Below are 25,051 nucleotides of genomic sequence, written 5' to 3'. Positions count from 1 at the left end.
CTTCTCCAAAATGAGGGCGCGGGGAAGGGGGGGGGGTGCTCGTGTGCGCGCCAAGCTTTTTGCAAGAGGCTGCAAACAGGTTGATTATGATTCCTCGTTGGCCCGCGCGTGCGCCAAATGCGTTGCGAACTCACGGTGCCGCAACACATGCGTCGTTCTGAGATGTCAAAAACAGATTCGCTCAGTCATCTTCGCATTCGCAGTGATACCTTTCTTGTTGCGGTTGGAGTTGCGTTGAACTGCATTGCACCAAACTTGGAGGTGTTTGGAACGTTTTAGTTACCTGTCAGAAGGGCGATGTAATGCGCCCCCCCCCCCCACACACACACAAACGCTCGCACGCACACGTTTAATCGCTTTATAGCGCCGGTGATAGCATGACCACGCTGAGGGGTTGTTTGTCATATTTTGCTGACCTGTTGGGACGTCAAAATATTCCAGAGGCACAACAGCAATGCATTCTACAAACCACAGAACTAAACGTACTGTTAAATTGTTTCAGCATTATTGTTGCTCTCAAAATTTCGTTTCCTTCATCGGATTAATAAAGTATCTATCTATCTATCGGTCTGTCTGTCTATCTGCCTGTCCAAATAAAATTTAAAAACTCCTCTGCGACTGTCTGGTAACCACTTCAGGGTGTCCCTCGTCTACTACTCCATAGTTATTTGTCATGTCCTTGTTTATGATGATACTAGTGCGGCGTGTACTACCGGAGACAAATTCCTTGTGTGTTCGACATACTTGGCCAATAAAAATGATTCTGATTCAAAGACATCTGGGATGGATATTCGTGATCATGTAGCACACATACACATACTGACATAATAATTAATTTAATTTATTGCTATGTTTTACTGTCCAATTAATAAGTTAATAACCTGATCAGTGAGCAATTAGAGGTGTCGAATTAAAAGAGCAACAGCTGTAATTAGGATCACATTGTTGTGCACGCTACCACATTCGAACCACCCGGTGGCGACAAATCCATACTTTCAAGTGTCCGTGAAACGTGAGATATTTGATTATTCCGCACACCGAGTACACTACACTGTAGTCTTGCAAGGCAATCATGACAGCTCAGCGGGCTTAAAGGGCGAGTTGCAGGTAAGAAGAGAGTTTCAGTATCATTCTATGTGCCAACTGAAGACTTGCGGTATCGTGTGAGCTTGAGCGAGCTAGCAAGTTATCGAGTTTTACTAACCGAGTTCTGTATATGGGGCCTATTGAGCGAAGTGAGCTAGGAAACGCAAGGTGCTACGAGCTCTTCAGAGAAGCGCACCTCTTGACAGATGTTGTCAGTAATGCGAGCGGAGGGTGTTAATCGTGTGTAACAAATATGCCGATTTGAGTGGTCATTTTTTTTGCATGTGAAGAGAAAGGACATAAGTGCATATAAACACGGTTGACATTAAACCAGCTGTAACTTGCTAGCAGCTAGCCAACATTAAGCAGGCCCGGCTCCCAGCGTCAACATTTGAGTTTTTTCGGGCACACCCTTCAAAATAAAAATCATATAGTGATCTGCTTTACAGAAAAACGGACGTTGAGATTACATTGAAATAAAATTGTCTTTTTTTTGTAAACTGTAATGTAATATAAAATTGAACAGTTTCAAATAACTCCTTTTTGTTCTCATTATAAGCCGTGAAAGAACTTTAATTTTGAAATCTCACCCAGTGTATCCGCGTTCTCAATTTTACTACAATGACGAGCATAAGCTAACGAGCCATCTAGCCAACCAGTTTAGCCGAACCCACTTTACATTAACAACAAACAGGCTGCAAACGCATGCAAACAAGTAGCTGCCGTGTTTACATCTGTCTTTCGGTCACACGGGTCAGCCTTTACTCGCTGCAAACCTCCAGGAAGAATCGCCCATGAGGTCAATTAGCAAACGCGAAATGTTTAACATTGGTTGCTCCCAACTTGCTTATGTCTCGTTTTTAGAAACGTCAAAACAAGCGGAATGTTTAAATTACTAAGTGTCTGACCAAGTTGTTTTGTCAGCGCTTCTGCGAGCTTGTAATTACGCACTTGTACAGAATACTCAATGTTTTATTTAAATCATAAGAGTGTGTTTGCATGAGTTATGCAAGATTGCGGGGTCGCATATTGTATTTTTGATGAACGGTAAGAACAAAATAACAAAATTTCACCGATACGAAACAGATCTTCATCTTGTTATGGAATTCCGGTGTGGAGAACAGTTTGTGAGATAACGCCTAAATCGTTGACCTGTTACACGAGTTCCTACTGGTTTGAGGATTAACTCTCTTGGGGGAAACATTTTCGTATGACTTCAGTTACCGTGGTCAGAACATCTGCCACGCAGTTTTTAGGTTCTGTGTTTGAATCTGGGCACTGACCCCCCTGAGTGGAGTTTGCACGCTTGCTTCAACCCTTATTTGGCTTGGATAGGTGGCGGCTCACCAGTATGAGGACAAGTGCTGTAGAAAATGAATGGATTATTCAGCATTGCAATCTGCCGTGCAAATATTAGACTTTTATTGCAACACGCGGTTACCTCATGTGTCGTTTTCTCACAGAGTCAGTCGCTACTCTATGTACGATGAACACTGAGGACAAGTTGGAGGGCATGCTGTTTAAGTGCAGCAGCGGCGGGATAGACAGCGGAGGGAGAGTCGGCCTGGTGATGACGCTGGGGGAACGATCTCTGGCAGACCACCCGTTGTTGGCGGAAGACGATGACGATGAGGACGAAGATGAGAACTTGACCGTGAGCTCGCTGGTGACTCACGACCTGGTACCTCCCGAGCAGCTGATGATGCAGGAGATGTCCAAGAACAGTGGCGGAGGTGATGAAGAGGGAGGAGGAGAGGTGGGAGTGCATTTCCCCCTGAAGCTCACCCATAAATTGCCCTGCTTGCCTGTGAGTTTATTCCACTTAAATGTTTGGGGAACTTCACTGATATTCAGTAAAAGTTGCTGGCCACTCTTATATTTGTTTTCTTTAGTAATGCTGCGATTAAAAAAAAAATCTTGTTTTAACTGTAAACAGAAGCTACTTACTGGTTAAAAAAAAGACTTGTGCACAGTACTGAAAGTAAGTAAACACTTGAGCTATAAATGCCTTTATTGTATTATGTTTAAAATGCTGAAATTGTGATATGGGCTGTTGTGAGAGGCCTGTTTGGTCAAACAATTTTTTCCCCTCAGGAAATAATGGAAATTGAATTATTTTGATGGTACAATAGAGATAGAACTGAGTTGACTTTATATGTATATTTTTTTAACGGACTGACAAATTAATTGTGGACAATTTTAGAGGTGATTGACTAGATGCTACACTATGAAATATGAATTACTACGTTATATATTTGTATTGGTTTAAATACAAAATTTCAGGTTATTTATTGAGCTCCTGAGATAGAATACCAACGAGAACTTGTGGTGCAAAAAGGGGACTGCAAATATTCACAGGCTTCAATCGTGAATGTTATCTTATCAAAGTACAAACAGGTACAAACTGCATGGACAAAAAATCTTGTATGTAGCCTCCTCTCAAAAGAAACTTGTATCAAAACAAAACATTTTCAAACTAAATATTGCAATCTGAGGCTCGTGAACCCACATATCGTCCAGCTGCACTGCTGTCCTATGAGCCGTTCCCGGTATCTAAAAATATTCACATTCGTCCCCATGTGACGCCATCTTACAAATTTCATGACAGAAGTCAGTAGAATGCAGTGTGTACTGCGCATAAGTTAAGCAAAATATTAGCAACGTTCACCGCAGCTCCCGCATGGGCTTGAATGAACCGTGAGAACTCGCTCGCTTTGTAAGGCACCTTTACGATAGGTGAATTTTCACCACATTTGTTTGCCTCACGTCTCTCTCTCTCTCTCTCTCTGCTCCTTCTGTAACAGCTGAGCATTAAGCAAGAATTAAAACTGACCGAGCACCCACTGCAGATGAAGAAGGACAAAAAAGCAGTCAAGGACCTCATAGTGTGTCCCAAGAAGAAGAAAAGGAAACAGCGATCACCAGCAAAGGTAACGGCGAGGCAGAAAAGTGACAGCCATCCGATCGCCAAATACTTGCTTAATATGGTCGAGACCGTTTCAACCGGGATTATAAACTGATGTGCTTTACGGTTCATTTTGCGGTTCTAGATTCTAAGCATTAACGAGGACGGTTCATTTGGCATCCAAAGCCCCAAGTGCCATGTTTGTATTCACTGTAATGCAGCATTCCGAACCAACTACCATCTACAGAGGCATGTCTTCATTCACACAGGTATGTTTAAAAAAAAAGGAAAATAATAACTATTGTACAGCGTAAGATTTTATATGAGCTCTCGCCGTGTTCCCCCCCCCCACCCCCCCGAAATTCTAGGTGAGAAACCATTTCAGTGCAGCCAGTGCGACATGCGCTTCATTCAGAAATACCTTCTCCAGAGACATGAGAAAATCCACACCGGTGAGTGTTTCCGACCCAAAGATCTTTCTTTGACGCTCTTTGACCCAAGTGGCTCACGGCGTATCTTTTTATACTTAGGTGAGAAGCCTTTCCGCTGTGATGAGTGCGGTATGAAGTTCATCCAGAAATACCACATGGAGAGACACAAACGGACACACAGTGGAGAGAAGCCCTACCAATGCGACTACTGTCACCAGGTTACTTTTGTGGCTACTTTTTACGTCGTGGTGTAATGCCATGATGAGAATTTGGGGCATGAAGGGGTATGGATCCTGTATGTCCTAAAATAGATGCCTGGAATAGTCTCTTGGTGTGTTGGCGACATGCCCAGCTCGCTGGAATCACTTTTTCTCTGGCCATGTTTCCACAAAGCGGTTCAGTATGGTTAAACCCTGATTTGGTTCATGTTTTCATTGCTAGCGCGGATCCCAATAGCACACAGCGGCAGTTAAAAAAAAAACGGCGAAGCTTTAATCCGTTGTGTTTCCCGACTTTTAGTCAAAGATTTCGTGGGGCGCCGCTAAAACAAAAATGTCACAAAAAATGTGAAAACTGAAATAATGCTGATCGCGTTGACGCACAAATTGAATTACTCTGTGTGAAATCTGGTAACGTTCGATTGAACGCAAAGCTGATATACTCGCAAAAAGTACACATTTATTTTGGGCATAATACTAGAGTTTAAAAAACATGAACACTGCCATTTTTTTGAAGCTGGTACGGTTTCAATTTTATGTCTGAAGTTTAACGCTTTCGTGGACATCGGTTACTACATGTTATCGGATTAAAGGGTGTATGAAAGGGTTACTCGTGCTTTTGAAAGCAGCGGCACAATCATCGTTTTTTTCTGTCATCCGCAGTACTTCTCCAGAACTGATCGCGTCTTGAAGCACCGAAGGATGTGCCACGAAAACCGAGAGAGAAAGAGCAACAAGGCCGCCAATAAAAGTGGAGCACTGCACGAAGCAGACGCCTTAAGCCCCTTTCTCACCAAAGAGTGCGCGTTACCCAAGAAGAAGCGACAAAAGTGCGCCGACAAGTCGGACAGTTCCTGTTCGTCCGCCGCCGGCCAAGCGGACGAGCTCGCTGCCGCTGTGAAAGAAACTGAAGTGAAAGAGGAAGAGAGACTCCATAAAAGTGAAGCTCTGCCTCTTTTTGCCCTGTCCTCCAAAGTCAAACACGAGTATGTGATGGGGGACTACTCTGTGGAGCTTCCGGAAGAAACCGCCGGCCAACACCGAGATGACGAGGAGGCGGCGACCCCGAAACTAGTCCTGAAGAAGGTATCCAAGAGGAGGTTTAAACAGTCGGGCGAACAAGCTCCTTGCTTGGCCACGCTGTCCTCATTTGAGGAAAACAACAAAGTCACCCATTATACCTTTGAAATCGTGGACAAGCAAAGCCTTTTAGATGAAGTGAGCAACGCGGCGGAAACTCCAGCGAAGCCCGCGACGAGTAGCACCAACTACGACGATGCCATGCAGTTCCTCAAGAAGAAACGCTACCTTCAAGCGGCCGTGGCCAACAACAGTCGCGATTACAGCCTGAACGCGAGCGGCATCTCGTCTCAGCCTACCGTCACTCAAACGGCGGTGTCGGCCGTCATCGACGAAACGGTCCCGGCCACCATTCTGGAACCTCAGCCTATTAACCCGGAGATGAAGGCGATTCATGAGCGGAACGTGTTGCCGGATGAGGTTCTTCAGACCCTGTTGGACCACTACTCCAACAAAGCGAACGGCCAGTCGGAAATCTCCTTCAGCGTCGCCGATACGGAGGTGACCTCAAGCATATCCATTAATTCCTCGGATGTTTCGGACGGCAGCCCCGCCGAGAGCCTCGGCGCCGCCGGTGCTCAGACTCAGCCATCGACGGAGAAGGCCAATCTCTTGCAAGAATATTCCAAATTCCTCCAGCAAGCTTTGGAGAGGACCAGTCAGAACGACAGCTACCTGACGAGCCAGAGCCTCAGCCTGGTCACGGAAAACCCGACCTTAGCGGGGCAGCCGCTGTTCTCCACCGAGAAACAGTTTCCGTCCCCTAGTCGGTTCAAATCGGGGACGAGCTCCCCATTGAGATCCGCTATGGAGAAACCTCACTTTGGACTACTGGTGGGGGACTCTCAGCACTCGTTTTCGTTTTCAGGTGATGAAACCACTCCCCCTTCCACGGTGTCCCCCTCTGACGAGGACTTCCTCGAACAGGTGTCACCTCCCAAAAAGACGGACTCCCCCCAAGCGATACTGCAGACGTTTCAGATTAGCACCTTCGATCCCAACTTCAAGTCTCATTTCCAGACCTCGAGATCTGGTTCCTCGTCACAGTTTACAGGTGCCAATGGACAAGTAAGTCTCCGGGGGCACAGCACGGACTTCTCAGAGTTCCCTTTAGTTCGAGTCGCCGAGAGCAGGTCCCAGTTGAACTCGTCCCCAGACGTTTCATCAAGTGAAACCTTTGGTTGAGGAGTAACGCGTGGTGCGATTCCTACATGAATAATTTCTGCAGCACTTTATCCCATTTCACCTGCTTTGCCAAAGCACATCTCATTGCGTTTGTATACGTTTCTTTAGGCATTTTGGTAAAACATTACAAAAAAAAAACTTTTAATGCAGTTGAGCTCTTATTATAGTGGGTAAATATGGAACAATTGGCAGTACCCCTTTAAAAACGTTTGAATTTGCATTGAGAGATTAGGCGTTCAAAGCTTAAAGGGGAAGTCAACCCCAAAATTTTCTTTACATTATGATGTTCGATGCAGCCCCGCTCATCTAAACACGGCATTCTGATTAATATTGCGTTGGTGGAATATGAGTTAAGCAGTCCAGTTCATTTGTTCATCCTAGGGGGCGGCCATTTTGCCCCTTGCTGTCGATTGAAAATGACATCACGGTTGCTCAGGTGACAACCAATCATGGTTCAGCTTCAGAAAACTGTTGACCTGTGATTGGTTGTTACCTGAGCACCTGTGATGTCATTTTCAGTCACCCGCAAGTGGCTAAGTGGGTCGCACCCGAAGATGGACAAATGGATTTTACTGCTTAACTCATATTCCACTAACGTAGTTTTAATCAGAATGCCGCGTGTAGACTAGCGCATAGAACATATCGTCAAGAAACTTTTGGGGTTGATTTCCCATTGTAATATGAGTAAAAATTTTATGCCATATTGGTATACATGTTTATGTTTTTGTCACTTTGTGCTTGCACACCCTTAAAACAGTCTTGTTTTCTCGTTAGCTACCTACCCTAGTTGATCATTGATGAAACAGTGAAGATAAGTTTTTTTTTGTTTTTTTTTTTAATCCAGCTGTTCAACTGCTCACTCGTTGCCTCCTGAGATGACAACACCATCGCGTTAATGTCGTGTCAATGATTTTTAATTTTGCCACTTTACCTTTGCTTGAAATGCATGCCTCGTGGTGTGCACTGAATGGAAAACATTTGACAGGACTGAAGGATTAGGTATCCAATCTGAAATCTTGTTGCATTTTTTTGGGGGGTGGGGGGTTGAATTTCATGTGAAAACAGTTTGCCCACCTGTACATTTTTTTTCGTCATTGCCTGCATCAAACTGAGGTCCCTTACTCCCACATGAATTCGATGTCCTGTGGGTCGCCCAATCTTCCTAAACGCAATTTGTAGTGAAATGACTTAAAAGGATTGTGCTTGGCGTCGGCACAATTTGCACATTTTTCACTACAAAAAGAATGTAGTACTTTTGTATCACAGTGTCCAAAAAAAAAAAAAAAAAATCCTGTAATTAAGAACACGTTTTTTTTTTTTGTGTGTGTGTGTGTGTGTGAAGCATCATCAAATATTTCGAATGGAGACGAATCTCGTGTTTGGGGAAACAAACCATGTGATGGAAATCCCTTGTGTTGAGGTCATACATTGAAACGAGGCAAAGTATATATACGCAGCGCACAAGTAAAGAATATTGATGTTTGAACACGCAGAAGTCTGTTTTGACCCGACTTTGCCGAAACGATGTGATTTGAAATCGGTTTGAGTGACTTTTCCTCGAAAGAGTTGTTGAGTGACGCTTAAGGTGCTATTAGGTGTTAAACACTGACCTTTTATGCCATCATATTAAGTTCCATTGACAATCAGGGACAGACGGCACCAACAATAATCATCAGATATTTTATTTTTTTCCCCCCCTTTAACATTCCCTTTTATACAAGTATATCCTGTAAATACGTTGTTTCTGTTTTTGCCTGTGCTGAGTACCCCCTTATAGCTACGCGTTGCTAGAGAGATGGCTTGTGCAAGACTGTTGTTTCCTTCGAGAAGCATATTATTTGTTTTGCAACATTGATTAGGTTTGACAACAAATCACTTTCCTTTTGAGATTTGTATATAAAGGATGTAATCAGTGATATCAGAGGAAGGTCTTTTCTGTACAGTGCGTTGATGACGGGTTAAGGTGAATTTCAATGATTATTCTTGTAATTTAATGCAGTGGGGTTTGGACATCTTGGTGGCTTTTACTCTACACTCTCCCTCATAAAAGACAAAGCACTAAAACCTGCTTGACATTTTTTGGTTGTAAATGGCCTTCGTAGGTGACTTTTAAGCACAGTGGAGATGAACAATTCTTGTCCTGGCTGAAAAATGATCAATCAACTGAAATTGTTTCCGGACAATTTAAAATTCTTCCAAACAAATAATGCGGTGATTTGAGTTTCGTTAATTAAAAGGGCAGCATTATGTGTCCCTCCCCAACCCCCTTTTTTGGCCTTAAGTGTCCTTGTATAAGCTAGTGAAAACTACCAGTTCTGTATAAAAAAAAAAAAAAGAAAAAATATATATATACATATACTATTTTTGAACCATGGAATTTAAGGCACTGATATGTATGGTATATCATACGCAATCACTATACACTCAGTTGTCTCTGTACAAGTGGTTTGTGTCACCTTATTTCAATGTGAATCTCAGTCTGACAAATTCCTCCTAACTTAGGCTTTCACTGTGAGAACTAGTGAATCACGAAGGTTTATTTGCATGGTCAAAGTTGTGAACTCGTTTGACGACTGGCGTGACGCTTTTAATTGTAGCGGATTCATTTCAGTCAAATAAACCCATACCGTTAGAATTTTACAATATATGATGATTTGTAAACAATCTGATTAAGTTGTTCTCTTGAGTGTCGTGTCATGTCCATATGAATAAAATATTTCCCAAAAAATGTATTGGAATTTTTGATTTGGATTTTCAGTGTTTTGTTTTCATAGTGCCTGCTTAAGTTTCCCCTTGCACTAAACGAGATTTTTTAAAAATAAGTCTCCGTGCAAACATCGTTTTCATTGCCTTTATTTATACATTTATCTTAAAAAAAAGATAAGGACACTGACACGTATGTGCCTCATTTCAGCTGTGATCTTTGGCAAACCTTAGCTACTAGATTTATTGCCAAAACCAACAGAGGTTCATTGTGCAAAACAGTAACACCCTGCAAACAAAGTATACAACCTTCAGTCCAGCTGCACACCTTCATACACACGCTCGGACCATGGAAACATTTGGCTTTTTAAGTCATTTTATCCTCAGCGTGTACTAATTCTATTTTACGCAAGGTAGGTTTTTAAATAGGATAAACCATGTTCCCTCGCATGTCGTTTGGATTTTTCTGAATTAACTAAAACCCCTTGAAGAGTAAAAGTTACTCAATAGTGAATGTAAAATATCTAAGTTATCATCAAACGAGCATATATCAAAACACCAAGTTGGTTAAAGTAAAAACGAAAAGAAGTTGTCGCTATCCTTCATTCATAATTGTGTTCCTTCATGCTAGTTTGCATCCTGGTTGTTAGCTGTACTACTTGTGTGCTTGAATCCGGATGTCTGCTATTGTAACCTAACAGGATCCCCGTTACACATAAATTATTTCTCTAACAAGAGAATTAAATGTTATTCTTGAATAAGGGATTGAAACAAGTATCTCTATGAAGTGAACAAGGCGAACAACCCAAGCGATAGCAACGACAATGCGTCGGTGACCCCCTCAAACAGGGCCCCTTACAATCTGTTGCTTGCTGGTGGGGAGTAAGGGACCCCGAGGGACAACTGCTAGTGGTTCATATCAACAATAATTGGAGACCCCTTAGAAATAGCAATGTCATGTTGTGATTCTGCGATCTCCCGAATGTGACTCCCTGGTAGCAGGCTTGTTTATTTTGTTTATTTTGAGTAGGCTTTGTTCATGTTTGTTTTTTTTTTTTCAATAGAAGACACCTTTGCCTATCCATCATCCCATTTTTTTCACCGTCTTTATTTTTTTTTTTAACTAAACACCCATGCCTGAACTTAACCTCTAACGTTCTGGTGGTCACTTACACGAACACTGTAGGTTACAATGGAGTCCGTACCAGAGAGATGGACAGTGCATGCCAGTGATCAGGAGGGCAATGGAGCAGGTCTGCTGAAGGTGGGAAATTTAAGCAACGCCAACCCTCACGAGCAAGATCTGTTCCACGAGGATGCAAAGGTGAGGTCCGACTTTTCTTCATAGTTTTACATGCACAGTTCTGTTTTCTCTGCAAAAAAAAACCAATATAATGAACCCAAAACCACAAGTACTGTAGCCTAAATTGTTGGCTAGTACTCTAATGCAGCGGACCACACACTGTGGTCCTTGACCTCTTTAATATAATTTCAAACTCATCTAACGGTACCCTTAAAAATGAATAACTTCTAGATTTTTCTTTTTCAGGAAAAAAAAAATGCACAGGACTTGTGAGGAGACTGATTATCAAGCAATAACACAGACCCTCTGTCGTTTGTTAGCTTGAGCTTTTGAATTGCGATTGAGCGGAGCAAAAACATACGCACTGGTTTTGTACTGTACACGACATTCACCATAATAAAATCTGTAAAACAGTTCAGGCAAACATGCAGTTTTATCACAGAGGAGAGAGAGGTTTTACTTGTAAATCAACATTTGCTTTCATTTGTTTCATGAAAAGACATCGCCCTTTGCACAAATACAAGTTTGGCTTTGACGTGGCAGTTTCCAATGTTGGCATTTCATTATTCGTATGTTAGCCGCCTGCTTAAAGGTAAAATAAAAGGATTGAGAGCTTTAGACATAAATAACAAAAGATAAAGTCACCTGATGGACAAATTATGTTTTAACAGCACAATGGCCTGCAGTTGCATGATTTATTTGTGATGTCACAGTAGGAGTTGAAGAGCTGTAGTTTTTCTTGGTCCAGGGCTCTCAGCAGTCCTGTCAGCCTTGGTGGAGAATCAAGCTGTTTGTGTGGGAGCCGGTTCTCTTTGGTACCTGGGATGGTGTCTTCACCACGTGCATGATTAACATCTTTGGCGTTGTCTTATTCCTGCGTACTGGCTACTTAGTGGTGAGTACATGCCGTTTGTTATACGACTACTCCTACTGTGGAAACGTATGCCCCCAAAATTGAACAGAGACAAAGAACATGTTGTGAGAATTCAGCTCAGTCCTTTTTTTGTTGAGAATTTCAGCATAGTTGGCCATATTTTTCCCCCCTTGTGATATGATCTTAGTGCTGACAAAGTAGAAAAATGACCATAGAACCGGAAATTCAAATGAACCCTTTCAGGGACAGCGGTTAACACAGTGGACAGCTTACCATGTTATCATGTTACAGGGTGGATGAAAGGGTCATAGCCCGCTGTACTTGTGTACTGTATTTCCTCAACAAATGTCCTATGCTCCAATGCCTTGATTTATCGCCGAGTTAATCATAAGGAAGTGAACGAAAGCCTCTTTTGAAGACACGTTGCAGTGTTGGTTTGCTTATCTTCCAGGGCAACACAGGTGTGCTGCTCGGGATGCTCCTGGTCTCCATGGTGGTTCTGTTTGCTTTGGTGACAGTGATGTCTGGGATTGGAGTGTGTGAGTACTGCGGGGTGGGAAGTGGAGGTGTGTACTCCATGATCTCCACAGTCCTTGGGGGCAGGTTGGGAGGCACTATGGGCCTCCTCTATGTGTTTGGACAGGTGAGAACCAAATTAGATTCACACTTTTTTTTTTTTTTTCCGTTGCCGACATCGAAGTAAGTCAGACCATGTCGCCTGCCTTCTGCCGCAGTGCGTTGCCGGTGCCATGTACATCACTGGATTTTCGGAGTCGGTGGCACAGCTGCTGGCTCTTCAGAGTCAGTGGGCAGTGCGAGGCATGTCAGCTGCAGTACTGCTCGCCCTGTTGGGAATCAACCTGGCAGGTGTCAAGTGGATTGTTCGACTCCAACTGCTGTTGCTGGCGGTGCTGGTCATCTCCACACTCGACTTTGTCATCGGCACTTTCACGCACCTCGACCCAGGTAAGGCAACAGTCGTGAATGTACACTTGCGGAGGACCAGCGGGAGGTACCTCAGGATGATCTTTGATAAATTCACATTTTGCGAGACATGCTGGCTGATGTGTTTTTAGGTTTTTATTCAGAAATATTATTCACAGTGCTTTTTCGACTGTAACAAGTGATTCATTTTAGTTACTGTTGAAAGAGAGTACTGCGCAGTCGGCTCCAGAGAATATCACTGTTGAGCATGTACGTTCTGTGTCGACCAGCAGGTGTCGCCCTACTACCACCTAATAAAGACACTTCACGATCAATTTTGAAAGACATTTGATCATAAATATACATTTCAAGCAAGCCCTAAAAAAAAAAAAAAAAAAATCTGTTTTGCCCAGTGTAGGATATTCTGAATAAAAAGAAAAAGAGATTTTTTTTTTTAAGTTGGTTATGTTTTTGAGCAGACTTACAGGAAGTAGAATTTCCTGTTCTGACTGATTACCCATGTCCTGTCCAATAGGAAGAGAAACGTACTGTTTCTATCTGAATTTAAAAAAAAAAACATATTTTATGTGTAAAAAAGATTTAGCTGTGCTCGTAAAACTAATCTTGTCCAGATCACGTCTCTGAAAACTGAACTACTACCTAAACTAATCACATGTCCAGATTTTTCCAGTTAAGGGCTGTGTGTTGTTGTGACCTCATATTTGGCAGTTGGCCAGAAAGTCCCTTAGCTGGCTGGGACAGCCCAGATTAGAACTGAGTACCGAACACTCAGCTACATCCTGAAAGATGACAAACCTCTGGGGTCACCATAACCGAGGCAGTGAATGAAATCAAAACTTTATGCCACACTGTTAATCATACGATTATGTTTATGCATATCGACCTATTCCTGATACGGTTGAGTTTAGTCAACTTTCTTCAGAGAGCGAGGTGAGCTCATTTGGTAGATGAGGTCCTTTGATTACTTTGATATGAATCATACACTTTTCCCATTTTTACGAAAATCAGTTAAAAGTTCATTTGCTTGCTCATATCCACTCCGGTTAAATGTTGTTCATCTCTAGAAATGTTGTGAATATAGTATCAAGCCTTTGTCATACCCGGTGGGAGGACGATTTCTCCATTGAAATATGTTTTGACTCTTTGAGTGCGCCGAGAGTGCCGGTTTATTGTCTGCGCAACCACAACCACATCAAGTTTGACCACAGCACTCTCATTGTGATGCAAGCAAAAACGTTCTATGCAGTTGAAGACACCCCCGCCCCCCCCAACCCTCCACCCCCGGACGAAGCTACAGTGTGGTTCTAGGTCCACGGCTTTCGGGTGTTAACCAGACTCACCCACATATTTGCAAAATGACAAAGAAAGAAAGAGTTCAGATGAGAGGCCAGCTTCCACCCTGGCAAGCAGCACGGACGGCTCTCTGTGCCTCTTCGCTCATGTGCAGCTGCCAGTCATCTCAGTGGGACCTGCCTCGCCGCCGCAACCTCACAGCCCGATGATGCGGGTGAACGTGGGTGACAAAGAGGTCAGGCGGAGGGAGAGGCCTCAGACACATGTAATCTGCATTCCAGTGTGTATCAAGAGGAATGCTGAACACAAGAGAGGAGCCCCATTCTGTTCTTACACGACCTTCCTCACACAATATGGATGCCGCCACTTAACTGTCGTGATTGCACTTCAACATTTGGTAGTTTAGACTTTTTTTTTTATGTCCTTAAACTCATCCGAACCGACGTTGTAAAACAGCAGGTGCTCCTCATTGCCTTCCTCTTTGCGCCTTGTTTCCCTTTGGAATGATGATCAATTGCGGAGAATGGCATTCCATAATCATTTGTATCCACGATAGCCAAGGCCCTTAAATCCCCCCCCCACCAAAACAAATTACGTCTGGTAATTTCGTGACCACCTTGAGGCACAGTATGAATCGAATATCTCTTCAGTTCGCAGTTGTGATGTAACAAAGGCAGAGGCAGAGTGTTAACGCGTACTGCACACTGACCGTGTCACGTATTGCAGATTCTGATTGTTTGTATAGAGGGTGGCTCCACATGAGGACATAGTGGACTTGGCCCAGGTCTTGTTCTGGATTCCCTGTACACTTTCTCCCGAAATTCCTGGTCTGGGTTACTTGCACTTCCTAACCTCTACATCCAGCTGTTTTGTGTTTGTGTTGTCCTTTCGCAACAAAAGAAAAACCTTCCTGCCGTCTTTCTCTTGTTTTTTTTTTTCCCCCTCCAAACTTGGAAGCCGCACAGCTTCTGAAAAGGGTGGTTACTTCCTTTTGGATAAACATGTCATTAATCTGAGAGAACACATTCTTTCCCATCGCAAGATAATCAAGGGGGAAATGTCCGGTGTTGGTGAAGCACTTCAGAGTCAATAAAAGGCCTCCAGCAATGCAGAACAATCTCACTAACTAGTTTGAAATTAAAGACACATGTTTGGTGGAGGGCCGGTTGAGTTATGTTTTTTTGTTTTTGTATTGAGATCCATTTTAATGGGTTTATTTTGATACGTTAAATGGGGGAACCCTTTTGAATAATATTGGCTGATGAAGTTGAAGTCAAAAGTCTAATCGGTTCACGTTTCCTTTGATCAGTTGGTCAATGGATCTTACGTGGTCAGCGTTCTATGTAAACACAAGCACGCTATCAATTTAAATAGTATTTCTCTTGGTAAACCATATCGGCGGGTAAGAGGTCATGACTGTTGTCGTTGCGCAAGAAAAGCTAGTCCTCGTGGCACGAGGTTCCTTAATGACGGTTCTTTCCGTTGTGCTGCCTCCTCTTTTTAGCGCACGGTTTCATTGGTTATTCGGTTGGTCTGCTCACCCGCAACACGTTGCCTGATTACAGCCCGGGAGAAAATTTTTTCACAGTCTTCGGGGTCTTCTTCCCTGCAGCCACAGGTGGGCGCGCCCACCCATTGACTTAAAGGACGACAGTCTTTTCACGTTGCTGACATTCCTGTTTGTGTGTTGTGTCTGTGCGTGTGGAGGTGTTATGTCAGGTTTCAATATGAGCTCGGACCTGCAGAGGGCCGAGCACAACATCCCTTTGGGAACACTGGCAGCAGTCTTCACCTCGTAAGATAAACACACATTTGCTTGCATACAACAAGATGATTTAAAAAAAAAAAAAAAAAAAAAACTGACTGGAGAAAGGAAAGGAATTGTTTTTCTCGAATTGTTGACCCTTGTTAGTTAGACTACCACCTCCAAAAATCTGTGATATTTCATTGAACTTCATTTCCGTTGTAACTGTATTAGTGCAGGGGTGTCCAAAGTTTTTTTTTGGTGAGGGCCAAATACAGAAAAATAAGCAAAGGCTCGGGCCTGACACAAGAAGTGACATATTGACACATGCTCGTTCGGCACCCCTGTACGATGCGTAGCTCTGATACTTGGTCTCATAGTGCCGACGGACATTATACTCCTTCATCACGGCAAAATCTTCATCGTAAATCAAACAGACATACTTTCCTTTGATTTCTTTGAAGAAATATTCATTTTCCCACCGTGTTTGAAATCCTCTGCACTCGCTTGCTATCTTTCGTTTCTTCGGTGCTGCCATTTCTGGTGACTCGTGGTCATTGTTTTTCTTTGCTTAATTTTGTTTAGTGGAGAAGCACCTTTTCCGTTACTGGCTCCATCTAGTGTTGAAACTGAGAAGTTCAACAAAGTTGAGCTCAAGCGTTTGCGACCATATTCAACCATATTTTCAGAGCAAATTTTGACCAATAAATTCGGGCCAATAAAAACAAACCCGTGGGCCACATTTGGCCCGTGGGCCGTAGTTTGGACACCCATGTATTAGTATCATGAACTACAATCCAACTTTCTACTTGCAAACAGCAACATGTGTGAGCTAGCTGAAAGGACGGACGATGATAGGGTGGACATTTTTGGCTAACGTTAGCATTTTACGAGTGACCCGAACCTTCACTGAGCAAGTCGAGTCAGTTAGCAAGCTGGCCGTGTGCCGTTTCACAAATATCTTTCTAATTTTATGTGTCCTCACTTGTAGCCGCGTGGCTACTTTCAAAACAGTTGTCACTCATGACAACTTTTATTCGTGATAATCTACACTGTTTTGAGGCATATACTCCACTCACACGGGTACACATACTGTGTCATTAGGTACGATTTGAACTGGAGATAACAAATCCAAATCCGTATTTGCTATGTTCAAATGTCATTGCACAGTTCTTACAGAAAAATGAAAACAAAAACTGGTGGCATAAGTGTAGTGCACTGTTGGTGACCCACAGGTGGTTCCTGTATCTGGTCTTTGTCTTCCTCCTCGGTGCCATATGTAGCAGAGAAGCTCTGCGCTCTGACTTCTTGATAGCAGAAAAGGTAACTTCCCAACATAGCGGAGATCACCCTAAAAACCTCAATGTTATCACGAACATGACCAGTGAGTTGACTTTGCGTTTTTAGACACAAACCGCGTTAGAAAGTACAAAATTGGACTACTTAGTCTGGAAAACCACTGTAAAAACAAGCTAACTGTCTGAAAGCCTCTGCATACACCATCTGTCCCTTGAGTTTTCCCTGTTAGGTTTCATTTGTAACCTCATCTTTTCACACACATTTCGACCGTTGAATCTGACCCCCTGGGACAGAGTTTCCCTCGAATATTTCCAAAATGTGTAGTTACTTTTTATGTCAAACTTAGAGGACAGTCTATTTCGGTTGAAGCTTTTTAAAAAAAAAATGTCTCTCATGCTACTGCATTTATACAATTGAGTTTTTCTACAAGTGGTCTCAGTTCAGTGTTTTGTTTGTGATATTTGAGCGAATATATTTCTAAATGTAACATACTTAATACTACACAACAAATGACTTTCTGATTTGCATTGGTTTTTTTTTCCTCCCAATTACTTTTGTGTCCCTCTTCGTCAGGGCCTGTGCTACAGATGCATTTGGGCCTGGTATGGTGTTGACAAAATTCATTGCAGTCTTAAGAGATTTCATGTGGATGGCAGTCTTCAAATTGAGCAGTGGTTGGATCAAACTGCAAAAATCACGCCATGTCCAAACTGCTCAGCTAATATATTCTAATAGGAGTCACAAAAAACTCACAAAAATGCCAATGGCAATACGTGACTTCAGACTGTTGTTCTCAATAGATATATAATATGTATGAACTGTGTTATTAAGACCATGTGAATCGCAGGAACAAAGGCTCTTTTCCAGGGCAAATCATGTTCACATCAAAGTTTAAAAATACACTTCCACATCTTGAGTAAATGCTATTGCCTTCTCTCTGTGATCCTTCTGAGCACATCTGTGGTCAATCCCGTCAAACATGTGGTCAGCTCAGCTTCTCCTTGCTTTCCTCAACAGCAACAATGCCATCAGACCCTTGACTGAAAGAGCAAGGTACACTATTTTGATACAGTAGTCAAAATACTGGATGCTCAATCTGGCTCATTTGGAATCCATTTTGGATTACGTTTCTTCCAAGTGTATGCCATAATATTCTCTTCCACGAGATGACTGAAAGTACATCATTGACCTGTACTTCCACTTTTTGTGAATCATCTCGCGAAGTGGTGTGCGGTGATTTTTTTGTTTCCGATGTGGAATTTGTGTCTTTGCTCAATAAAGATTGATAAACACTGATTTAAAAGACGCATTTGTTCTTGTAAGGTGAATGAGAATATAAAAAAAAGTGGATTTAAAAAAAAAAAAAAAAAAAAAAAAAAACTGACTGGAGAAAGGAAAGGAATTGTTTTTCTCGAATTGTTGACCCTTGTTAGTTAGACTACCACCTCCAAAAATCTGTGATATTTCATTGAACTTCATTTCCGTTGTAACTGTATTAGTGCAGGGGTGTCCAAAGTTTTTTTTTGGTGAGGGCCAAATACAGAAAAATAAGCAAAGGCTCGGGCCTGACACAAGAAGTGACATATTGACACATGCTCGTTCGGCACCCCTGTACGATGCGTAGCTCTGATACTTGGTCTCATAGTGCCGACGGACATTATACTCCTTCATCACGGCAAAATCTTCATCGTAAATCAAACAGACATACTTTCCTTTGATTTCTTTGAAGAAATATTCATTTTCCCACCGTGTTTGAAATCCTCTGCACTCGCTTGCTATCTTTCGTTTCTTCGGTGCTGCCATTTCTGGTGACTCGTGGTCATTGTTTTTCTTTGCTTAATTTTGTTTAGTGGAGAAGCACCTTTTCCGTTACTGGCTCCATCTAGTGTTGAAACTGAGAAGTTCAACAAAGTTGAGCTCAAGCGTTTGCGACCATATTCAACCATATTTTCAGAGCAAATTTTGACCAATAAATTCGGGCCAATAAAAACAAACCCGTGGGCCACATTTGGCCCGTGGGCCGTAGTTTGGACACCCATGTATTAGTATCATGAACTACAATCCAACTTTCTACTTGCAAACAGCAACATGTGTGAGCTAGCTGAAAGGACGGACGATGATAGGGTGGACATTTTTGGCTAACGTTAGCATTTTACGAGTGACCCGAACCTTCACTGAGCAAGTCGAGTCAGTTAGCAAGCTGGCCGTGTGCCGTTTCACAAATATCTTTCTAATTTTATGTGTCCTCACTTGTAGCCGCGTGGCTACTTTCAAAACAGTTGTCACTCATGACAACTTTTATTCGTGATAATCTACACTGTTTTGAGGCATATACTCCACTCACACGGGTACACATACTGTGTCATTAGGTACGATTTGAACTGGAGATAACAAATCCAAATCCGTATTTGCTATGTTCAAATGTCATTGCACAGTTCTTACAGAAAAATGAAAACAAAAACTGGTGGCATAAGTGTAGTGCACTGTTGGTGACCCACAGGTGGTTCCTGTATCTGGTCTTTGTCTTCCTCCTCGGTGCCATATGTAGCAGAGAAGCTCTGCGCTCTGACTTCTTGATAGCAGAAAAGGTAACTTCCCAACATAGCGGAGATCACCCTAAAAACCTCAATGTTATCACGAACATGACCAGTGAGTTGACTTTGCGTTTTTAGACACAAACCGCGTTAGAAAGTACAAAATTGGACTACTTAGTCTGGAAAACCACTGTAAAAACAAGCTAACTGTCTGAAAGCCTCTGCATACACCATCTGTCCCTTGAGTTTTCCCTGTTAGGTTTCATTTGTAACCTCATCTTTTCACACACATTTCGACCGTTGAATCTGACCCCCTGGGACAGAGTTTCCCTCGAATATTTCCAAAATGTGTAGTTACTTTTTATGTCAAACTTAGAGGACAGTCTATTTCGGTTGAAGCTTTTTAAAAAAAAAATGTCTCTCATGCTACTGCATTTATACAATTGAGTTTTTCTACAAGTGGTCTCAGTTCAGTGTTTTGTTTGTGATATTTGAGCGAATATATTTCTAAATGTAACATACTTAATACTACACAACAAATGACTTTCTGATTTGCATTGGTTTTTTTTTCCTCCCAATTACTTTTGTGTCCCTCTTCGTCAGGGCCTGTGCTACAGATGCATTTGGGCCTGTCCTCTGTAAATGAACCAAGCAAACAATTTTGTGTATTCCCACCTTATTGTCAGAACATGTTACAAAAGCACGCAATCAGTGGAGTAATAACAAAATACTGTGTGACATAATGCATGCCTCGGGAGTGACTAAAGTTACATTCATGGCAAACTGACTCATTAACTTGGACTTGTTCATCCGGGGTTAGTTCTCGCTGTTTTGTTTTTTTTTTTAGGTCTGACTACAGCGGAACTGAACAGGGTGTAGCTTGCACCCCACCCCATCCTCTTCCAGCCTCTGTTTGTTTTCTCTCTTCCTTCAGGTCTCCTTGGTGGGTTTCCTGTTTCTGCTGGGCCTCTATGTCTCCTCCCTGGCTTCCTGCATGGGCGGCCTGTATGGGGCGCCCAGGATCCTGCAGTGCATCGCCCAGGAGAAGGTCATCCCTGCACTTGCCTTTTTAGGAAAAGGGGTAGGTTGCATCAATGGTGCTATACTGTACATGAAGTTTTGTCTGAACATGCCAAGACACTGAAATTAATTCTCCTACAAAGACTGAGGATAAATGATCAGTTTGTTACTGTAGTATACCACTACTAAATAGCAATTTAAAAAAGTTACTGATGGAAAAAAGTACTTTTTCTGGTGCATGTAGCGTTGCTATAATTACTGTACGTCATCATATCTGTAACAACTACCAGTGTGTCTTAGTTCTGTCCAACAGGGGGTGAAAACTGGTTGCATCTCAGTATTGCTTCCATTTTAAGTCATCATAGCAATTTGAATGTGTTAAAGCATGTTTGGGTGAGGACTTAAATAACCGGAGTCTGCTTTTGGGGCGTCACTCCCCTTTGAGTGGCAAATCGGTAACAAGATTAAGCGTATTCATATTTGAGCCCAAATTAAATCGTTAAATGATGTACAGCAGGGGTGTCAAAATCATTTTTGTCGCTGGCCACATTATAATTACAGTTTCCCTTGGAGGGCCGTGATGACTGAAAATATATAAAGAAGTCAAGAATCACGTTTTATTCAACTATTGTTTAAGTAACTGTAATGAGGGGTTTGGTTACAAGAAAATGCTTACAATATGTCTCTTATTTATTACATGTGAACATTTGAAATTTTGGTAGACATTTTAGGAAGTACCATGCAAATTGTCATCTTTTATTTGCTTTCGCCGGCCACTTATAACGATGTCGCGGGCCACATCTGGCCCCGGGCCTTGAGTTTGACACCTGCAAACCGATACATGTCAGTGAAATTCCATGAAGTGGCGGGCCACATCTGGCCCCGGGCCTTGAGTTTTGACACCTGCAAACCGGTACATGTTAGTGAAATTACAGGCAAACAAATTAAGTGTTTTAACCTCGGCGGCTGGACTCGTCAGGAAAAAGTGGCTAATTATAGCGCGTGAACTCCACTTCACAAAAGTGAGGGGACTGGCTGCATTACAGCAAAGACTCGCTCACTGCACACACAGAAATACAAAGAGTCCTGATGACATCTTGACCCCATCCACCCCCTCCACTTTCCCTCAGACTGGCAGCAGTGTCTGACCTCTCTCAGTGGGCTGGAATGAGGCCCGAGACATCTTGGCCCAAATCAAAGGTTCGGAACAAACGCAGGAAGGGCGACAGGCTGGACTCTACTCCGCTGTGTGCTCTGGACCTCTGCCAGGCACACAGCGGCGCTCATGTAACTGCCCGATAGGTCCGAGGAAGGCAAAGCAAGCTCTTGTACGCTTCGACAACCAATTAAACCGATAGGCAATTTAGAATTTTTGTTGCGTGGTCAGCGGATGTGGTGAAAACCGACGCCACAGAAAGGCCCAATATCATTTTGATTGGCAGGGACTCTTCAAACTGATTGTGAGAACTGGAGGGAGCAAAGCAAGTAGAGACAACGTTTTTTAAATCCTGGCATGCTATGACTAACCGCTATGTCAAATTGTCCAACAGAAGGGCCCAAACAAGACTCCCGTGGCAGCCATTTGCCTGACTGGCCTGCTGTGCATGGCCTTCCTTTTCATCGGCCAGGTCAACGTGCTGGCCCCCATCGTCACCATCAACTTCATGCTCACCTACAGCTTCATTGACTACTCCTACTTTTGCGTGTTCATGACCTACCAGTTGAAGAACAAAGACCAAAGCAGCCAACAGAGATTCACCAGACAGATATCCCAGCCCCTGATTGAAACATCCGCCGCTGACTACGGCAGCGGAGGGAAAAGTCCACAGAGGAAGGGCACTTTGATGGAGTTCACTAAGGACATGGATCGGATCTTTCCAACAGCCTTGAATGGAGTTGCTTGGCCCGAGAAAACCTCACAAGGGAGGAGCGCAAGCAAGGAGGCCAAGAAGAAGCTGATGGATAGTTTTGGCTTGGACCCGCGCAGCAGCAATGCGTTTGCTGATGAGTCAGCTCAGCCCCACGAAGGACCTGAGGTGGGGCAAACAGAAACCTGTCTTGTTGAGCATCCATCATCTGAGCCTCATAGCACAGGTGCTTCATGTTATATGTGGAGATCAAATCATCATCCATAATTTATTTGCGCAAATGATATCACTAGAACTATCGAGAGTAGGAGAATAAAAGCATTTTTTTTTTTTATTTTTTTTTTTAACTTAACGATCTCTCCCGACCGTTTTAGCCACCGGAGGCAAAGCAGAGCAGCACAACTTCGAAATCCAACCCCAGCCCAACTCAATCTATGCAAAGTTTAGAAATCATTGGATGGCTCTTATTGGTGTAAGTTTGACACGAGCGTTATTTGTTCCACCTAACGGATTTGAATCAAGATGTGTCGCCATGTCTTCTCTTTCAGGCACTGAGCTCCCTCTTGATTATGTTTGTTATTCAGTGGGTTTATGCCCTAGCAAACATAGTCGTCGCCCTGCTGCTGTTTTTCTACATTGGCAAAACAAGCCCTGGACTACACCGAGGTGACTTCCACACTTAGATCTCTTAATCCTGTGCAGTGGCATCAAATGCACATCATCAAGTCAATTAACATATTTCAGGCATTTCATTTCCTGGTCCCTTAAGTACCAGCAAATTCTGGACCAAGTCTGAAAAGACGTTTAAAACGTCTTTGGGAGTGAATGAGTTAATTTTGTTTGCTTTTGAGCTCATCCCTTCACGGACTCATCAAAGAAAGCAAAATGAATGTGGCACATTCCCATTTGGTGACCATATTGCGTGCTGGAATATGAACTCTGCTTGTAGTTGGGCTCAAGCTGGCAGCTGCTGGGATTCAATTTTCCAAGAATGGAGGCTGTAAGATTCTCTGAGTGTCGCATCCACATCCAGTCGAGCATCCACAGTGTACAATTTGTCTGCTGCTTCAAGTGTTTAGTGCTTGCGCAACATGCGGTTGATCGGATGATGCCACCAACCCATCCCGCGTGCTTCGCCACTCTTCTGTCCCACTATGATGTATCTGAAACATTTCCAGAATTTTGCGCTAACTTTTTGTCACCGTTCATTTCAGGTGTTGCGGCTCGATTCAGTTTTTTGATGTGGCTCAAATCGATATTCAACAGGATTTGCAGGTGTCTTTTTTTTTTTTTTTTTTTTTTTAAACCTGCTTCAGTTCCACCATCGACGACTTTAAACTTGAACATGAGTGACACATTCCTGTCTTGGTGCCAGGAGGAGGGCGTCTCCCAGAGATGAAATCATCCTGACGCCATCTCTGTCGGGGGTCGGCCTGACAACTAAACAGCTGACGGAGGAAAACGCTGACTTTGCGTCTCGCAGCCGCTACCACCAGTCCTCGTTCATCAAGAGGGATGAGACGGTGCAACCGCCGCATGGGTGACTTAAGCGCTACCTCAATTGATTTACTCTACGCGTGATGCCATTTCAACAGTTAATTGTAAAGTAACAGATTTATATTGACCAAGTCAGTGTGTGACGAATGACAATTTTATTCTCTTGAACTTTGACTTTCTTGAGAGAACATAAAATAAGATCACTGTTCAAGATGCTTACAGCAATGTTTTTGCAATCGTTAAACCGAGCCGGAACGTGATGCTCCATATCTTCACACTCATTCCTCATCTGCTGTTTTTAACCGACTTGCAATTAGAAATGGAAAGAAACCACAACGTGTCACATCGCTCTCCCGATATCATAAAAATATGGACGCTCTAGGCCGTAAGCATGACTTGACATCAATGTCGTCAGAGTGGATGCTTAGTAAGTGATCTGACGGTTTTACTGCTATCGCAACCCCGTTTCCTATGCAGCTATTATTCTAATCCTGTAAAAATGTACAGTGAATTTTGTATCTAAACGACATCGGTTCAGAATCTTTATGAGCTAATCTTGTGGTTTCTGATTAATCTTCTGCTTGTGGAAGAACAATTCAGCTTATCAGGTTTATCAACGCCAGCCCCAAATGTCTGACCTGACTGGAAGGACAAAAGCTTGGGCCAGGTCACAAAGGCCTGTTGTTCACGACCGCCACCTCCACTCAAAACACATTTTTCTAAAGCCTTTCATGATTATAATATTATATTAAAATGTTGAAGTCTATGCGAGTGACTAGGTGTGAGTCGTGGCTAATAGCAGCTCTTGAATGAATATTTCTTCTGTTACTGTTTGTGGGAATAAAGCGACTGAAGAGCATCAGCAACTGCATCGTCCGTTAACCACATATGAGGGTATTACATGTATTATTAAGAATAAGAAAACCTTTATTCGTCTCACAATGGAGAAATTCCCAATTTACAGCAGCAAAGTTATAAAAGGAAGAAAGTCGAAGAACAAAAAGTATAGGAGCTGCTGTAAAGGCAGCCACTCTCGCGGTGTCATATTTATTATTATAATAATTAT

General features: G+C 42.8%; 2 protein-coding genes across 4 annotated transcripts; both read left to right on the top strand.

Annotated features, from left to right (window-relative positions):
- The first annotated feature begins 1,001 nt into the window (after positions 1-1,001).
- znf148 (zinc finger protein 148) lies at positions 1,002-9,051 on the top strand. 3 transcript variants are annotated; one of them, XM_019895518.1, is made up of 7 exons: positions 1,002-1,107; positions 2,550-2,842; positions 3,891-4,016; positions 4,137-4,260; positions 4,360-4,443; positions 4,522-4,640; positions 5,304-9,051. In XM_019895518.1, the coding sequence occupies exons 2-7, from the start codon at positions 2,573-2,575 to the stop codon at positions 6,903-6,905; spliced, it is 2,325 nt and encodes a 774-aa protein (XP_019751077.1). In that variant the 5' UTR covers positions 1,002-1,107; positions 2,550-2,572; the 3' UTR covers positions 6,906-9,051. The 3 variants fall into 3 exon arrangements, with proteins under 3 accessions (XP_019751077.1, XP_019751075.1, XP_019751076.1); XM_019895516.1 differs by having other exon boundaries at positions 2,550-2,893; XM_019895517.1 differs by lacking the exon at positions 1,002-1,107 and adding an exon at positions 1,725-1,885 and having other exon boundaries at positions 2,550-2,893.
- A 745-nt stretch (positions 9,052-9,796) lies between these two features.
- Positions 9,797-24,206, top strand: slc12a8 (solute carrier family 12 member 8). Its single transcript, XM_019895550.1, has 14 exons — positions 9,797-10,021; positions 10,795-10,932; positions 11,660-11,806; positions 12,237-12,428; positions 12,520-12,751; positions 15,528-15,641; positions 15,731-15,818; positions 17,003-17,090; positions 20,535-20,681; positions 22,171-22,714; positions 22,863-22,960; positions 23,037-23,154; positions 23,703-23,763; positions 23,864-24,206. Exons 2-14 carry the CDS (start codon positions 10,801-10,803, stop codon positions 24,030-24,032), a joined length of 2,130 nt encoding a protein of 709 aa, XP_019751109.1. The 5' UTR covers positions 9,797-10,021; positions 10,795-10,800; the 3' UTR covers positions 24,033-24,206.
- Positions 24,207-25,051: the final 845 nt, after the last annotated feature.

The sequence above is a fragment of the Hippocampus comes genome, unplaced genomic scaffold (genome assembly GCF_001891065.2).
Source record: "Hippocampus comes isolate QL1 unplaced genomic scaffold, H_comes_QL1_v1.1 scaffold237, whole genome shotgun sequence".
Lineage (NCBI taxonomy): Eukaryota > Metazoa > Chordata > Actinopteri > Syngnathiformes > Syngnathidae > Hippocampus > Hippocampus comes.
The sequence above is the reverse complement of the archived record's forward strand: the minus strand, read 5'-3'. Positions and strand labels throughout refer to the sequence as shown.

What these genes read in the sequence shown, in the direction of transcription:
- znf148 (XM_019895516.1), top strand. Translation starts at nt 2,573, where the DNA reads ATGAACACTGAGGACAAGTTGGAGGGCATGCTGTTTAAGTGCAGCAGC. An exon ending in ACATGAGAAAATCCACACCG is followed by an intron (nt 4,444 to 4,521) that starts GTGAGTGTTTCC and finishes TTTTATACTTAG; the next exon opens with GTGAGAAGCCTTTCCGCTGT. An exon ending in AATGCGACTACTGTCACCAG is followed by an intron (nt 4,641 to 5,303) that starts GTTACTTTTGTG and finishes TGTCATCCGCAG; the next exon opens with TACTTCTCCAGAACTGATCG.
- slc12a8 (XM_019895550.1), top strand. Translation starts at nt 10,801, where the DNA reads ATGGAGTCCGTACCAGAGAGATGGACAGTGCATGCCAGTGATCAGGAG. An exon ending in ATCTGAGCCTCATAGCACAG is followed by an intron (nt 22,715 to 22,862) that starts GTGCTTCATGTT and finishes CGACCGTTTTAG; the next exon opens with CCACCGGAGGCAAAGCAGAG. An exon ending in AAGCCCTGGACTACACCGAG is followed by an intron (nt 23,155 to 23,702) that starts GTGACTTCCACA and finishes CGTTCATTTCAG; the next exon opens with GTGTTGCGGCTCGATTCAGT.